Here is a 17,552-nt window from a genome sequence, read left to right on the forward strand (position 1 = left end):
TATCCAATTAATTAATTTATTTTTTTTAATTTTTTTTATTTAATATGTGTTCTCTTCGCAACGGGGAGAGGAGAGTAACGGAGACAAATTTAACTGTATAGGAAAGTGCTTATCTCCAAAGTGTTACCACAGCGCCTCTAGTGGTCTGGAGCGACAGTGATTTAAAAATTATTTAAATATGATTACAATAAGTTACAGCAGAAATACAATTTATTTTATTATTATAGCAGAAACACACACACACACACAGAGAAGAAACACAGTCCTGTGAGGAAAACAAAAACAAACAGCAGTAGAATTTGTACGGGTAGTGTGAAACCCCCCAAAAAGACTGCTGGAAGTAGATTTTCTGCTCTTTGATTAATTATCAAATTAACAAGCGGACACACCAAATGGGACACACAATACTGCACCGAAAACTATAGCCATAAAACCTAACGACCTCCGAAGCATAGGGGGCACTGTAGATTACAACTACCCCCCCCAAATAAAATTAAACGCTTTCTCCTCGTCGTTGATTCCACATGCAAAACAGTAAACAGGAAGTTCCCGGGTGAGTGTCTGGTATTTATTTCATTTAAAAAAAAAATAATAATGTTGTATGATACACATAAATACGGGAACCTTACGTGTGATTAAAATAATGTTGCTGAAAACGCCCCGCGCCTTCTTCATTAACTGGTTTTGCTGTCATGTCATTTATTAATAAATTAGTAATGTACGAGCCTAGCCGACAGTGCGTTTAACATATTATAGGATTATTATGCCTGTTGTTGCATATTATTACTGTATTTATGTTGTAATTAAGACCGATGACATTTTAGTGTTGGAAGAGAAATTGTGTAACATGTAAAAACACAACATCGGATTTCGAGAACGAAATAACTAACATTTTACTATGCACCGTTTGTACAGTTTGTGTGTGAAATGGAATATTATTTTCTATTATTACAAAACAATTTAAACATAGTGGACATTGTTATTGGCCAGCCAACAGAAAAATGGTCAAATTCGAATTACTTCCTTACTGTACTACGCTTTTACAGGTATATATGTTTACCGCCTGCTCCTGGACAGATAAACACACTGATTTATCTGTGTATGATGTGATTTTCAAGTGCCATGACGTTTTATGTTTTTCACAGTTGAATCACACCCGTGTCACACAGAGGGACTATGGGGAAGAGCTGTAAAGTGGTTGTGTGTGGATTTTCCGCTGTGGGCAAAACCGCCATCCTGGACATTTTTTGTTAGCGTATTTCTGCACGACCTCAGACTGGGACCTAGGAGTCCTGTGAGGTTCCGACGTGATATCCGACAGCATGTGTTAACACAAGGTGTTAAGATAAGGCAGGACTGAAAGGGTTAAGAGCGTCTCTCTGCTGTGCTGCTTGCCCTCCCAGGTTCGGAGCCCATCGAGACTCTAGAGGACATCTACATCGGCTCAATCGAGACGGACCGGGGTGTGCGGGAGCAGGTGCGATTCTACGACACCCGGGGCTTGAGGGAGGGATCAGAATTCCCCAAGCACTACTTCTCCTTCGCTGAAGGCTTTGTGCTGGTCTACAGCATCAACAGCAAGGAGTCCTTCAAGCGCATGGAGGCCCTCAAGAAGGATATTGACAGATACAGGGATAAGAAGGAGGTGCGGAGATCTGCCTCAAAGTACAGTGACAGAACTGAAAGCTGTCTCTTGCTAAACACACTGTGTATATAATGTAGCGTGCACATTTATTAGAACACCTCATTGCTTCTGTATGGATTTATTGTGCATATGAAATCAAACCACTGGAACTGAAAATCTTGGAAAATGGTCAAAATAGGCAAATTGGGGGTTGTCTAATTTAATTGATGACTTTAATAGGCCACACATACTATTTGAAATGAATTGCAAGAAAAAAAGGAACCACAAATGGTAAAAATGCATGACTTTTTAAAAGTGCCTATTGTTTCTTTATCACTGATTACTGACTGAAAATTGAACTTCTCACACCCAGAGATTTTCATACATGTAGATATATATATATAAATGACAAATCTTGAGGTGTTGTAATACATTTGCTGTAAGACTATGATATGGTGTGAGCCTCAAGTTGTAGGGTACTATTAACATAAAATGCTAAAAATACTAAAGTGACTTTCACCCTGTATATACAAAGTATGAATTCCCCTGCCAAGCACAGAACATTTCTGCCCAACAACGTCCTGCGCTGTTGGTGCAGTGTATTCTACAGAGCAGATGTGGGTGCAGGCGTTTTTAAAGTAGTTTGGATAATTGCACAACATGACTGCCTTAGTTTGTTTTTTACTCAGTCTTTGCGTTTTAATTAATCACAATTTGAAAAAAGGGTTATTAACAGCACTTAGCCCTGTCTAACATAGCAAGCATCATCAAGGGCATTTTATAAGTGTACTTAATACTAGGGATTTCAAATTTACAGTGCCCTGTCTCTCACAACTCACCCAGACCTCCCTTCAGGAAACTTTGCAAGCGTTCTTACTGGGGACCTTTTGGTGAAACAGGCTGTGTTTTTACTGCAGGTGATCATTGTAGTCCTGGGCAATAAGTGTGACCTCCAGGACCAGAGGCGAGTGGACTATGATAGTGCCCAACACTGGGCAAAGACGGAGAAGGTCAGGCTGTGGGAGGTGTCCGTGGCCGATCGCCGGACGCTGATCGAGCCCTTCGTCCACCTGGCCAGCAAGATGACCCAGCCCCAGAGCAAGTCCACCTTCCCCCTGAGCCGCAAGATCAAGGGCAGCGGCTCTCTGGACAGCTGAAGAGGGTAGGGTGTGGAAGACACTCCTGATTTGGAACTTGTGGAAGTCTTTCAGCAGTATGGAACTGTAGTCAAAATGAATCATGCTGTTGTCAGTCGACCACTGTGGCACATGCTTCAACGTTCAGCGTTTTTGAAGCATGATGTGGTTCCGTTCTTCTGAAATGCCCTGTCCTTTTTGTTTTTGTTAATATTATTACATTATGTGATGGTGTACTGGTGATTGTGAAAGAACACGTTCTGTATTTTCGTCTTGCTGGATTTTAGCGACCAATAGTAAAGCTTTTCGTCAGGCAGGTAAACTCACTTCTGTATTTATTTATTTTTTTTATTTTACCTGGGGTTTTCTCCCCAATTTGGAATGCCCAATTATTATTTGTATTCCGGTTCACCTCTGCAGCCCCCTGGCGACTTGGGAAACGGAGGCTGGAACATGCGTCCTCCGAAACGTGTTCCTACCAGTCCGTCATTTTTCTCACTGTAGATCCACAGCGAGGCCACCAGACCTATAGTGCCGGAGGACAACACAGATCCGATGGCTCCACTGCAGAACTGCAGGCACCCTATCGGCCACAGGGGTCCCCCGCCAATCTAAGCCCTCCCTACCTGGGCGGCACTCGGCCAATTGTGCACTGCCTCCTAGGAACCCCCGGTCATGGTCGGCAGTGATGTAGCCTGGATTCGATCCTGCGATCTCCAGGCTATAGGGCGCAACCTGCATTCCACGCGGAGCGTCTTTACTGGATGCACCACTCGGGAACGTTCTGGCAAAGCAGTTTGTCTTTTTTTTAAATGTAAAACATGTTCTTGTTTTTTTAATACTGTGGTCATGAAATGTAGGGGAAATAGATACTTGCACTGTTAGGCACAGTGCAGGCAGGTGCTAAACATACTTCCCCTAAAGCTCCACCAATGCACTGCAAATTATATAAGGTGAATGCATTAACACACTGCAGCACGAAGTAGCCTGCGATTGTTGCAAATTGTAACACTAGAAAAGACATTTTGGTAAAATTTTTGATACAGAAATGTGCCGAGAAAATACCTTTCTTTGCTTTGAAAAATACATAAATGTATGATTTAGCAAAGTTGGTACAGCATATCGAAGAAATTCATAGATATATATGTGTATGTGTCAACACCTATGCTATACCTCAAAATACTGCATGTAGTAAATCACGTTTTAAAAGTAATTTACCTTTGGTTGCTCGGAGATTCTCTTTCAGATATATTCACTGTGCACTGTGGAATGCTAATGGCCTGCAGATCGTGTATTTATAGCCTGCCAATGGCTAGTGTAATATGTATTTTTTTCCAGAGCAAAATTATCAGGTTACTCTTTAATTTATCTTGTTACAATTTGTAAAGACAATACAAGGTGGTTATGAAATTTAAAAAAAAAGATTAAAAAAAAAAAAAAACTGACTGATGTGTGTTTTTGTAGATTTTACCACACGCCTGGCTTTTGCTTGCAGCAGGAGGAGGTTATAAATAATTTACACAACATCAATCTCATTTATTGCTCTGGAAGCAAACTAGAAATTAAAAAAAAATCCTGCCTTTTTATTTTATACTACTAATTACATAGACTTCAAAACCTTTTATGGTATGTAAAAAAAAAAAAAAAAAAATGGCACTACATATTTTTGTAGGTTTTGTATTGAATAAATGTCAACAATTTCATAATGAACTGTATTAGCAAATCTGTTTTAATTACACAGAACTCTGGATCTGAATACCTGTTTTGTGTGCATTTCAAAGTGCATGGAAAAATTCAGTGGCCTCCAGAGGGCAGTATACAACTAAGTTGTGCTCCTGTGGGGGAAAATAAAAACAAAAAAAACTCTTTGGTCCTATAATGAAGCCCTTTGATTCCTGCTAATGCTATTAGGCGAATCTGCCATAACTATCGGATCACATTTGAAAATGAGTCCCTGTGATCTTTAATGTTCTGTATTAAATTTTCTCCTTAAGAAACCCCACCCCAGTGAAAAGGTTTACCACATGAGGCTGACACGTTTAAACAGTGCACGCATCCCACTGGCAAAAGAAACACATTCAAATTCATACCGTTGACATAGTCAGCGCACGTGTTTTTTTTTTTATAGAGGTACAGTTTTGTATTGTACTGCGTACTGGATCGCATTCTTGTAACAAACATCGTTTGTTTTGCATCAATTGTCTTAGTGTTAACGAGGCCATCTTAAACAGCCTTGTCTGGTTAAAATAATGGAAAAATTAAATAATTAAAGACTGACTGCAAACGATTGAAGACTGACAAAGCTATGCCTGCATGCCTTTTGGTAAGCCGATAAGCCAGTAGCAGACACCAGTAAGAAGATGGGCTGGCCGTTGATGTAAAGCTGTCAAAGGTTCACTGCGTGCATTATATGTTGCGAAAGCAGTATTGGAATGAAATTACCCCAAATACATTGTATGTGAATTTATGGCGCTATACTCAGTGTGCCTCAATTATTTGTTTAGTATCTGCAGTCCCTCGATACAAGGGTAATTCAGCAGAAGAAGAGGGAATAAATTAAACTCCGGGGATAGTAGCTGGTTGGTTTTACTGGGCAATAAACCACGATTTAAAATGTGGTCGCACGCTATGTACCGCTGAATAGGGCGATCACATTCACTTTTGATTTGTAATAGTACAGTATGTTTTGTCAGTTAATTCAGAGACGGGTGGCAGTCCCTTTCACGTTTTCTGATGACCTTTAATAGCAATCAAGCCACAAAGACAGCTATTGATAAATATAAGACTTCTGACCAGTCTTAAAAGACAGATTTTGGTGGCTTTTAGCATATGTCGGACACCCTTGAGGGGAGTAGCTACGTACAGGGGGTGGACAAACAATTACAAATGCCTGCAATATGTAAGGCAGTTCATCACATGACCCTTTAATTAGTTATGCCAGCCCTGATGGGTGTTCTGTAGTTATAACTGAATCTCTGTTTCTTGTCCTGGTGGACTTTGATAGAGAGGGTTGATAGTAGGTGCTTGGTTGGCAGGTGCTTCCCTATAAGATATCAAATAAGTATCACTTAAGTTCACAGAAGTCTAAACTATGGAAAAATGAAGAAATCAGGGCTGGTGCCCCCCACCCAGTTCAGATCCCAGATTGAGATAAAAATCTGTGACAAATCATTAATAAAAGTAAAGTTAAACATACAAATGTAACTATATGTGCATTATGTCTGGGCAATTTCCAAGGCATAAAAACAACCCCCTTTTAGGGTCCCCTTGTCTGGCAGTCTGTGACGTTTCCAAATCTGCATTTTGAAGGCGGAATCATATTATGGTGTGAATTATTTGACTTGGGTGACCTATTCCAAGCCTGTGAGGCACTTTAGAATTGATGAATAATTTTGAGTACAATTGAACGCTGTAAATGCATTCAAAATACGTCTTTGTACTAGTAAGCCCTTTAAGAACTCAAGCTCAAATTACCCAAATTCACAGTCTCTAAACCTTAGGCATACCACCTGTAATTGTGAAAACTGTTCTCTTCTATAGTCCTGCATCAAGAAACTCCCGAACTCCCAAAAAAATTTCAAATCAAATTCCAATCCTGCTGGGCCTTTTTCCTGATGGTTATAGCCTGTGGGCACTGTAGCGTGCTAAAAAATGTTTTAAAAAGGGGCCAGATTGTTTTTTTTATTACCAAAATAAAAAAAGGAATGGGACTTTTCATTGGCACTGCTCTACCCACATAAAACGAGGATAGATCTTGAAAGTTTTATACATTAGAGATCTTTTGTTTCACCTCAGCAGTTACAGCCATGACATTGTAACCCTATTCAATTTCTCCCTGCAGTATATCTTTCAGTGGCTTCTCTGAGTCATGTGATTAGGGCTTACAGTCATTTTTATAATGAGAGTCGGATTTACTGCAGTCACCACACAGAATATAGATGAGGGGTTTTATTTTTTTTTTATGAACTGTTTGGCGGATACAATTAATAAGATACTCTCACGAACCCAATATTTTTTTTTTTTGAGCTAACACTTTTTGATCCATTTAGTTGCCAGCTCATTTTTTGATAACACTAACCGTTACACAATTTAGTAATTTAAGATATTTCTAATTTATTTCAAACCATGCAGTATATTAGGAGGCTGTGTGGTCCAGTGGTTAAAGAAACGGGCTTCTAACCAGGAGGTCCCCGGTTCAAATCCCACCTCAGCCACTGACTCGTGTGACCTTGAGCAAGTCACAATGTAGTAATGTTGTCTAGTCTAAGCTTTAATAAATAATCTATGGCATGAGTTTCCTGACTGAAGGTGTGTCGATATTATACAGCAGGGCTGTCCAGCTGATATGGCCCACAATACATCTGTTTTGATTTAGATGTGAGTGACCCCATTCAGGGCTTCAAATGGAGTTGAAGCATTAGATCTTTTTCTGTGGGTTTTATTTCTTTAAAAAAAAAATAACACACATCACACAAATTTAAAACTCAATAGAGCTCTAAAGGGGCTTTATTTAATGCAATAGCAAGTCTAACAATCTCGATGAGGGGAGGGGAGGGGGGCTTACTGCTGACAATGAAGAAAAGAAACCGAGACTGCAAAGTTGTGAATAGTAAGTCTTGGAATGTAAAGTGATTTTCATTTAGGTGATGAGGTATCTAGTGTACTGCTTTTGCTTCACAACCGAAGACACTGACAAAAGATCTCATTTCATTTACTTTCTTGGTTGTACTACAGCTCTCTATCTTGTGTGCACATTAATGTCATTTAAAGTGTCTGTTCTGAAGGCATAGCTGATCAGCCGATCTCCTATACTACTACTGCAACTAATAGTAAGAATCTTGGGTATCTATTCCAATGGGTCCCCATTGAGATCTTTTGTCATTTTTCATTTGATTAAGGTATGCGTAAAAGACTGATTTGACTAGGTCAGACCTAATCAATACCCAGCCCACTGCTCTCCTCTGGGGGGTGTCTGACCTTTAATGACTGATGATATTATGTAGTGTGTATTAATATGTGCTTTGAGTTGCACTTGCCCTTGGGGCAATGCATTCTACTGACATACTGGTGAGTAATAGAACATTTTATTTTTCTTTAGCTTTCAGAAGCAGTGTGCCCTTGTGGTTTAAAGCTGAGCCCTATTTCAAAGCTGTTGCAAGGATCAAGGCGATTCTACAAGTCTCAGACTAGCTAGAAACAGAGTTGCAGGAAAGAGAACTTCCTTGGTAGTTTCGTACTGTTAAAATTGTTTTATTCTTCTCTGATGTTATGCCTTTGCCTTTCCCTTTGCTTTTGCGCCTGTAGCTGCAGAAATGCACGCCTGACAGGTGAAACTCGTTAGTTCCACACACTGTTAATGTCCATGGTGATCAACATCTTGTTGGGTCTCCTATTGATGGTTACATATTAAGATGAGGGGAACACAAAGCCACTTTTTCAGGAGCAATGGCTTGAAACGACGAGACTTTTGAAGAAGGCTAGTCCATGTATTTTCCTGTGCACATTAAGATGATCGTATTAAAAAAAAGGTATCACCATAAAACAATGCAGGGCACACGCTCAAATCTAGAGCCGAGTATCAAGCTGTCTGTGGCTGAGCCTGTTTCTTCCTGCCTGACATTCACAGGAGATCCTGAGCACTCAAGAGACACGGCTCCCAATGTGACACTGCCAATCAGTGGCAGAGATATCGGCAGCACGTTTGTCACTGTCAGTCCTGGAACCGCACCTCAGTGCCCTGAGCCAGAGCGTGCCAATGTCTTCTATTATGAAGTATGAAACTGATAACGAGATGCCACCCTCCATCAGTCTTCCCTTAAATCCCAATAAAGCAGGACGTGACACCAGTGAAGTGGAAGCTCTAATTGATTTATTTTGTCCTTTCTCTCCCCCTCCCCCCTTTCACAGCAGTAATACAATAGAGCAATGAGCAATCTCTTATCAAAATATTTTCTCTTTTGCTATCAGTTATTATAGTACATGGGGGGGGGGGGGGGGGGGGGTAAATGTACAGTCAACATTACAGAGGGTATACAATTAAATACTGGCCATGTCCCTAAAAATCTTTATTTATTTATTTTCGGATCATACACAACTGTCACGTAATAACTGCAAGTATGTATTTACAACTGGACACACAAATGATGAGCTATGATCTATGAACCAGGGTGATACTCACAGTGTTTAGTACAAAAAAAGAGGCAGTTGTGAAAGGTTGGGATGCATTTGAGAATTTTTAAAGCAGTAGACTGGAGTGGTAAGCATCTTGCTATTAATTTACTCATATTGTTTGTTTTGCTTAGTAACAGTATTTGGCCACCTGGTGGCACTGTGCGCAATACAAGACTAAGTATTGTGCTGTGCTAGCAGTGATTAAATAACTCACATTTATTGCCACTTCAAAAGTAACAATTTTTATTTTGGCATAAGGCAAAGCAAACTGCCTAACACTAATTATGTAATCTTAAAAATAAAACCAATTATTGTTCCAGCTATTAAGGTACAAAGAATTGAGTCTGGTATTACTAGATTTTGAAATATGTACTAAAATATCTTATCTATAATTATTCACACACTAATGTAGTATAATTAAATTAATGTTAAATCTTACATCTACAGATATAATGACAGCTTACATGGCAATAAACAGAGACTGTTTTCGAAAAACTACAAGATTGCAGAGGAATCTATGGACGCAGTTGCTATAGAAAAAGTTGCTATAGAAAAAACACAGGCTGACTCACACAGAAACGGATTTCCTGCACTGAGATATCATGACCTAAGCAAAAACTGAAATGTATTTATTATTTTATTTTTGTATTCATATCTAACATGATTTGTGTTTAATGCAGGCATTTGTTGTTTGGGTGTACATCAGCTCTCTGAATGAGAATGCCTGTGAGCTTATTGACTTTGATGCTCGAAGAGTCCGTCGCGAAAATGAAACGCCTCAGTATTGTACCAAACAAATACTGTGCAGCTTTTTTCTTCTTTCTCTTCTCTGCTGATTAGTTTGTTTAATGGCAGGCAGCATTGAAATATAGCTAGGAAAGCATGATCTACCATTTAGTTTATAAAGGTTCCCAAGTCCTTTTACTTCAGATCGTGGGCTGATCTTAGCATTGACATTTAGCACGTGTCGCTTTGTTGGCTTCTCATCTACCTGGGGTTTGCCACAAAAAAAAAAAAAAAACAGCCACCGGCCACGACCCCCCGCCCCGCCCCGCCCCGCCCCGCCCCGCCCCAACAAGATGGGTCCTAGTGCAGACTATAGCTAATTATTACTTAACTGACCATTTTACACACACACACACACACAAAAAACCACAATGTGTACTTTATGTTTATCATTTTTCTTACCTTATGGTTATATGGGAAGGTGCATGGTAGCGACACAGTGAACCAGCAAATTGATTAATAGATGCTGATTACTGTGTATAAGTTAAATTGGGTAGGTATACTGCTGTAAGCTTTACATGGACAAAAAAAAACAAAACAACAACATACCATTTGCATCCCATTGTGATCATTGTGCTTAACTGTCCCAAGTGAAAGAAACCCAAAAACTTTACATTGCATCTTTTCAACAGAAACTGACAAGGCAGTTCAGAAAAAGGCCAGGTGGCAACCCTAAATGTACCCATAACAATCTTTTACATCGCTTGAAACTGGCACCTATGTAAAAAAATGCGACATTTCTTTAAAGCTTTGCATCTAAACTTGCCTCCTAAAGTAAATGTTTACCCTTCCCGGAAAAGGGAAGAGAAATACCCTTTTTGAAAAAAAAAAAAAAAAAAAAAGTCAAGAATTTTTAAATCCATCGTTCCTTCAAAAAGATGGCTTTGGCATTTAATACATCTGTTAATACCCTCCTTCCCCAAGATAGGACACAGGTACTCTGCAAACCGCTATCCTTTTTTATTGCTCAGAATTAAACTCCTTTAAGATTTCCTGATATGGTTAAAGATACGGTTTTTGCCACCAATTCCAAGTGACAGCATTGATATAAGGTTTATTTTTCAAATTTTCCATCAGACTCTCTACACATGGACGTATAGTCCTTAATCTATGCACTATTGACCAGTACTTTCAATACAAGTCCTTCAGACACCTAACACCGCAGAATATCCTAGTCTATATATCAGATCTGTTTTTTGTAGTATGCTTCAGACATGCAGCAAAGCCTCACCTTTTCTAAAGCAGTATCCTTATATTAAAATGAAATCAATTATCATAATTGCCGAGGCTTATTTCAGGGCTACAACAACCACAGTTATGAAGGTGACACCAACAGGTAGACCGATACCTCATTAATGGTTAAAATCATGCATGTCATATTAGAAGTAATGACCATTAATTTTTCTTGTTGTAATGGGGAGACTTTTGGAAGCCTTTTATATTAAAACAAAATGCAAAAATACTCGCCAGTATCGACAGTATGAAATGCTGGGCCTGGAGTGCGTTCAACGAGCAGAGTACCCCCAGGACAGCACGTATCTTTTACTACTGAACAATTCACACGCCGTGAGCGCATCCTAACAGAGCGTAGTCCAGCTCTGAGCTGCCTCGCTGGAGGTTCAAAATGGCCTGCCTGCATTATCAGTGCGGTGGCTGCAACTTGATTTTTTTTCAAATATGGATTTGTATGACCATCACACGTGTGATAAGTAATATTTTTGTTGTCATTTTGGCTTTTTAAAACTGATTATGTTATGTTTTTTTAAAGTGACGATTGTATTAGAAAAGGAAACTTGGACTATTTATAATTTGACAAATCCTCAAGATGCTAAACGAAAACTAAAAGTGTCAGTAACTGTATTTGTGTTTACGACTGTAAGTCGCCCTGGATAAGGGCGTCTGCTAAGAAATAAATAATAATTACACAAATCCAGTACGGTAGTAGTAGTAATTACATTGACATTTTTTTTTTTTTTTAAACAACGTAAGCCACCATGTTTTGTGTGCTCACCGCTGTGTGTTATCTGGTATGAGCATGCGCGCTGCTGTAAAGTTTGACAGCCCTTTGAATGATGAAGCGCGAAACTATTAAGAAGCATACTGTAACGTTAGCCACAATGGCAGAGACAAATGAAGAAGTAGACAATAGGAGGGGATGGGGCGTCCGGTATTTTCGTATCTCAAAGGTGGCAACCCTAGCGCCATGAGAGAGCACTCTGCTTATTGAACACCTCCCTGGTTTTAAGACATTTTGAACGACACACTGAAAAGATGACAGTATCGTGGTAAAAGTTTAACACACTTGCAAAGCATCAAAAAAAGAACATGATTTTCCAAACAGATGACTATAAGGTATTAAATGCACCACAAGCCACACTGACAAACATCCACTGCAGGCCGACTTTTTGTTTTTTGGGCCTACTAGGCCCCAAAATTCACGAAAGCCTGTTTCTTATGTTTTGACAGTTTGTTTTCCAATTTAGGAGCTAAAAAATAAACCACCCTAGCACAGAACAACATTTTAACAAATCCACACATTTTTGTTGTCTGTTTTTCTTTTAAAAGAAAGAATACATTTGTGCAAAAAAGGACAAACTTACAAGCTCTTCCAAGGCTCCTTGTCAGGTTTTGTTTATCCCAGAACAACTGTACATACACATCAATGCAGGTAATGAATAGACATATTTCCTTTTTTTATTTTCAACTGCAGTAATAATAGTTCTAATAATAATCTACTATATTTACTATATTTTATTTATTTTACAATTTCGGATCATAAAATCACCCACACGTTTATCCCCCCTGATATAAAGCTTCTATTTACAGGGGTTTCAGTAAAAAGACACAGATATAGACTCACGACTTTGTCTTCAAAGTGATGAAACCCCTGTGTTTACCCAAACAAACAAACCAAAAAAAAATGTAACAGTATATCCACTTGTATTCGCAATTAAAGTTATGACTGTAGGGGGGGCTGTTGTCAAAAATAGTGCTGCTGCTGAGTCTGAAGAGATGCAATGTAAATGATTGTACTCAACAGGAAAACTGCAGCTGAATTTCTTAGGCTCTGACAGCATTTTAATTTACACTAACATCAGTAAAATGGGGGCTTTCACATTATTTGTGTGTGTGTGTATATATATATATATATATATATATATATATATATACAGCATAGCAAGTGAAATTTTTTGTTATGAAATTGGAACAGCTATTTGGTAATAATTTTTAAATACAGATAATAAAAAATAAATAATTATCAGTTATTTTCCTGCTATTATCCATCATACCCCCCCCCCCCACACCTCTTTCATAGGCAGTCAGCACCCATGTTTTCTCCATAATTGCCAGCACCCCCCCACAGTGTCACAACATAACACATTCTGTAAAAAAAGGGACCGCGTTTCAATGTGTTTTTCTGCAATTCTACAAATTGTTTACGGCATTGAGCACAAGCCACACGCGAGAACCTTTTCTTTTGTGCTGTATCTTGAACCACATACATCATCGGTCTGCCTCATTGAAACGATATTGCTCCTGTTCCTTCACAACCTGCTGAGTTGTTGTGGAAATTATGTTATTCTAATTACTAGATCTTTGTAGGCTGTTAATTTATTTTTTCATTGAAAGTGCACAGATATATACTTGTATGCAAAGAAAGATTACTTTGTTCCAACAAAGTAATATAGGGGTACAAGTATTCGGAAGGGGAACCAGTACTCCCAAATATTCGTTCCTGGGGGAACAACTACTTGGGGAGAACATATATTCTCTGATTGAAATAATAAAACTAGTTTCTCCTTATTGCAGAACAGCCCATGTTTGTTTGCATTTCCAGGTGAGAAACTAAGACTCCCATTGCATAGCAGTTTGAGCCACTCCAGGTTTCACTGCGGATCTAATGTGCTCTGCTTTATGTAATAAAGCTTAAGATGAGTTAAATTAAGCAACGTAAACATACATTTCAACCGCCATTGAACAGTTTCTAGTCTGAATACAGATTGATGAGTAAGGAAAATGCACAGTAATTTCTAAAAGTATTCAAAATGATAAGGGCTGCGGCATTTTGATACAACTGATGTTGAAAGTGTGCTTGTATCAACATGGCGACTCTTTCATGCATGAAATATTAAAAATAGCTGTCTGTTTGGACACATACTGTAATAAATATATTTTTCATTGAAAACTTTTTCCATTGCTTTATACGGGGGAAAAAATGGCATCCTCATATGAGACTATCATGCGTTTCCATATGTCCCCATATACAAACTAGAAGAGAGTTTGTTTTTTTTATCCATCCCCATATGAGGTTGCCATGCATGAAAGACTTAAAAGTCAACCCAAAATGTCCCTGTGCAATGGCAGCCTTAGAGCCACACGCTGTGCATTAATTACAAAACAGATCCATTTTTTTTCTTCCTTGTTCTTAGCTACCGATGCATAGGTCCCGTTGCCTCCCTAGAGCAGTCAGGTATGTTCGTGATCACAGTGCCCCTGCCCCAGGAAGGGTGCGGTCTAATAGGGGGCGAACATGAAGGGCGTGTGGGCGGCTCGCAGGGGCCCAGGAGCGGGTCGGAATAAGGCTGGTCCGAGGAGGGGGGTCTGGATGAGGGTGGCAGTGCCGGCTGGGTGTCGCAATGCCAGGGGGTTGGCTGCCATGGTGCACAGGGCTGCAGGGCTCAGTGGGCTTGGCAAGAAGCTGGTCGCCAGTGTCTTGGAGAGCTGCTTCTGCAGGGCCAGTTTGGTCTGGAAGGGAAACAGAAATGGTGAAGAACAGGTATTGCAATTGCTACAGCAGGCAGACAGCATGCATTGTTTTATTTATTTATCTGATACAAAAGCACTCTGGAATTGGTATTATTATTATTATTATTATTATTATTATTATTATTATTATTATTATTAGGGGCTCCTAGCATTTTGTAACTGGGATTAAATTATTATTATCATCATCATTATCTTTAAACAATCGGGTGCAGATATCAATTTCATAAAGCGGTGGTGGTTTTATTTATTTTTTATTTTTTTAAAAGACATTTCAGTTTCATCCACCCAAATCATTTTCTGTTGCATTTCATTTTAGCTGAAGGCTAGTTTGTCACACGTTACTAGCTTGCCCTAATAAGATATATCCTATATTTGGATTGATGCACGCTGCCAGGGAGTTGACAATCAAAAACAAAATTCATCCCATATGAACCGTTTCCACTTTGTATTTAGATTTGCACCTTTTTTTCTGCAAATCTGGTCGATGTGACTGTGAGAGCACAGCAGCCTTAACAGGCTCCTAATGCGCCCAAGTGTGCTTAGAAGAACTGTGTGAATCCAGCATTAGCCCCCTGTCTCCCCCTGTCCACAGCGCTATGCAGACCAGAAGGGAGGGGCGGCTGCCACTCTGACGTATGTAACTATTTGTTCACAGATCCATTCTGGGCCCCAGTTTGTTCCGGTTCGGTTTCCACTTACGTGGAGGGGGTCCAGTGGACCTCTGGCACGTCCTAGGCTGGACTGCTTGAGCAGCTGGTACCAGACCCGATCCACAGCTGCAAGTGGGTCCGTAGTAGAGATGTCTAGAAAATTCGGGGTTGACTTTCCCTTTAAGAGAAACATTGAAATTCCCCATTACAGTATTCAGCCAGCAGGGCGGCGCTGTCAGCTTAAATCCAAATTAAATCAAAAGTAGGTTGATCATTTTTCCCCATAATGCAGTCATTTTTCTTATGCACTTTGCAGTAATGGCATTAGTTAAAATATATAACGTAGACCAATGTGACATCAGTTGGTTAAAAATAACCACTGTTTGTGCTGGTTAAATACATCTTTGCTCAACTGGGTTTTCATTTAGGGCAATATTGTTTATAACCAAGACCTCTTCAAGATCTTCAGCAATGTGATGCCACTTCTGATTGTGTCAAATTACCACACTATCACATTCGCATTGCTCTTTTAGTGCAAATGATGCTAAATGAAAAACTTAGCTACAGTGTAATGCAATTTAACTGCCCATTGGTGTCAGGTTAGACAAAGAACATAGTTGGCTGCAATTGCGCTTCTAAATAGTGCGGTACAGTGGAGCCAACAGAGATAACAGGTCAAAGTCACGTGCGGCTTTCTGGAATGAGGAAATCAAATAAAAAGGGACCGCTAAGACTTAGTTGCTGAAAATTGAGATGTTTGCAAGGTTAGAAAAGGGTGCTTTTTCTTAACATGCCGAGAAAACCTCTGTGTCCCGTCCCCCCCCCCCCCCGAAAGGAAGCTGACTACAGAAACAAACCAGTCGAGCCAGACAGGGTCTAGGGAAGGTCTGCTTCTAAAAGCACGAAGTGTAAAGCTACACACCTGAGAAGACAGTGAGGTCAGATTGCAACGGCCAAAGACTTTCTTCATCGCAGACACCGTCCCGCCGGCATAGCTGCCCCATCTCACGTTCTGAGGTACAGCGAGAAAAGAAGAATTGAAAACCTGGGTTTAAAAGTCTGGTTTAATGATCCATCGGACATAATCAATAACTTAAAATGACCTGGCACTTTAAAATGGAATGGAAATCTGTTATATTGTATATTCTTAAAAAGGGTGAAAGTCTTAAAAAAAAAAAAAGTGAATTCATATACTTGTTTAAGAATATCTATATTTTAGTTCCGGTAAATTCCGATTTCGGATTACACCACTGCCCACGGCTCTACAATAGAGGTTGGGATGAGGTTGTTCTAGGAAATTCACTAGGAAATACCATGTTCATTCATGTCGCTCACTCCGCGATCTGGGGTCAGCCCCAGACAGTGTGACACACTCACCGCTAAGACTGAGTTCGGCTGGCTCTTGCTGTGGGGGCTGTACTTGGGCTTGGGGGGTTTGCCAGCCAGCCTGTCCTTGTGCCTCCTGCTGTTCATGTGCTGTGGAAAGATCAGGAGACTATTTAATATCATTGCGCTGTGTATCAGCAGCTATCCACAATACAAATACAAGAACATTTTCACATTGTTTCCTCTCATGGGCTTATATAGTCATGACTCGTCAGCAGCCTGGCCTGCAGGGGGAGCTATTCCTCCAGGGGCAGCGCGAAGATCAATGTAGCCCCCCCCCCCTCTGGCCCCCTCAAGATATGACGCATCCGGAACTCCAATACTGTGCAATGCTTAAGGGATTTCACAGGTAGGGTAGATGACTTGGAAACAAAAATGCCACTAAGTGAAAATATGGCAAATCTTTATTTAATAGTTTACAGAGTTTACAGAGTGCAGGCTGAAGAGTAAGTAGCAGGGTTATGAAAAAATATAGCGGTACACGTCTCCACGTGTTGCTACAACTGTTCAAATAACGTACCTGTCATTTTTTCTTTTCATTGTTAACATCTTGACAAATGTTTACACTTATAACTTTAAAGTCTGTTTCAAAGCTCTTTTCAAAATGTCTGCTCTAGTGCACTGATAGTGTAAGGATTATTGCCCACATTGTCACGCAGCAAGAACAATCCATGATGTGGTACATAACAGAACTGAAAAGCCAGAGCACCTTTTTTTTTTTAATCGCTTTTCCTGCAGTGATTTAGAGGACAGATCTCAAACCCTAGTGCACTAGAGCGGACATTTATAACGGTATATTTTTTGGAACCCCACTACTTACTCTTAAAAATCCAGATATAGGTACAGGAACAATTAAATGGAGTCTCTTAAAATCCATCAAACAGGTCCAGTCAAACAGAGTCTATTTAAGTTATTTGCTTATGTATTAGCTTCGTGAAGCATAGGCGATATTTTAAAGCATACCTTTGGTAGAATTACTTTTTACATGTATTTTTTCTCTCAAGCCTTTACTATGTCCCGATTTGACTTCAT

At 39.7% G+C, this 17,552-nt stretch overlaps 2 protein-coding genes across 5 annotated transcripts in view; one reads left to right on the forward strand and one right to left on the reverse strand.

Annotated features, from left to right (window-relative positions):
* Positions 1 to 44: 44 nt before the first annotated feature.
* On the forward strand, positions 45 to 3,076 carry LOC117433324 (NF-kappa-B inhibitor-interacting Ras-like protein 2). The gene is made up of 4 exons (XM_059006580.1): positions 45 to 74; positions 451 to 553; positions 1,404 to 1,645; positions 2,542 to 3,076. Exons 1-4 carry the CDS (start codon positions 45 to 47, stop codon positions 2,779 to 2,781), a joined length of 615 nt encoding a protein of 204 aa, XP_058862563.1. The 3' UTR covers positions 2,782 to 3,076.
* Positions 3,077 to 12,332: 9,256 nt separating this feature from the next.
* The window catches only part of znf385c (zinc finger protein 385C), a 125,336-nt gene continuing 120,116 nt past the window's right edge, over positions 12,333 to 17,552 (reverse strand). For 3 of the 4 annotated variants that reach the window (XM_059006609.1, XM_034055289.3, XM_034055291.3), the window contains 4 exons: positions 16,512 to 16,610; positions 16,057 to 16,146; positions 15,184 to 15,312; positions 12,333 to 14,463 (listed from right to left, as the gene is read on the reverse strand). In XM_059006609.1, coding sequence (XP_058862592.1) covers positions 14,233 to 14,463; positions 15,184 to 15,312; positions 16,057 to 16,146; positions 16,512 to 16,610 — 549 coding nt within the window. In that variant the 3' untranslated portion in view covers positions 12,333 to 14,232. The remainder of the gene's footprint in view (positions 14,464 to 15,183; positions 15,313 to 16,056; positions 16,147 to 16,511; positions 16,611 to 17,552) is intronic. The other variant, XM_034055290.3, reaches the window with a different exon arrangement.

This window comes from Acipenser ruthenus, chromosome 33 (genome assembly GCF_902713425.1).
Source record: "Acipenser ruthenus chromosome 33, fAciRut3.2 maternal haplotype, whole genome shotgun sequence".
Lineage (NCBI taxonomy): Eukaryota > Metazoa > Chordata > Actinopteri > Acipenseriformes > Acipenseridae > Acipenser > Acipenser ruthenus.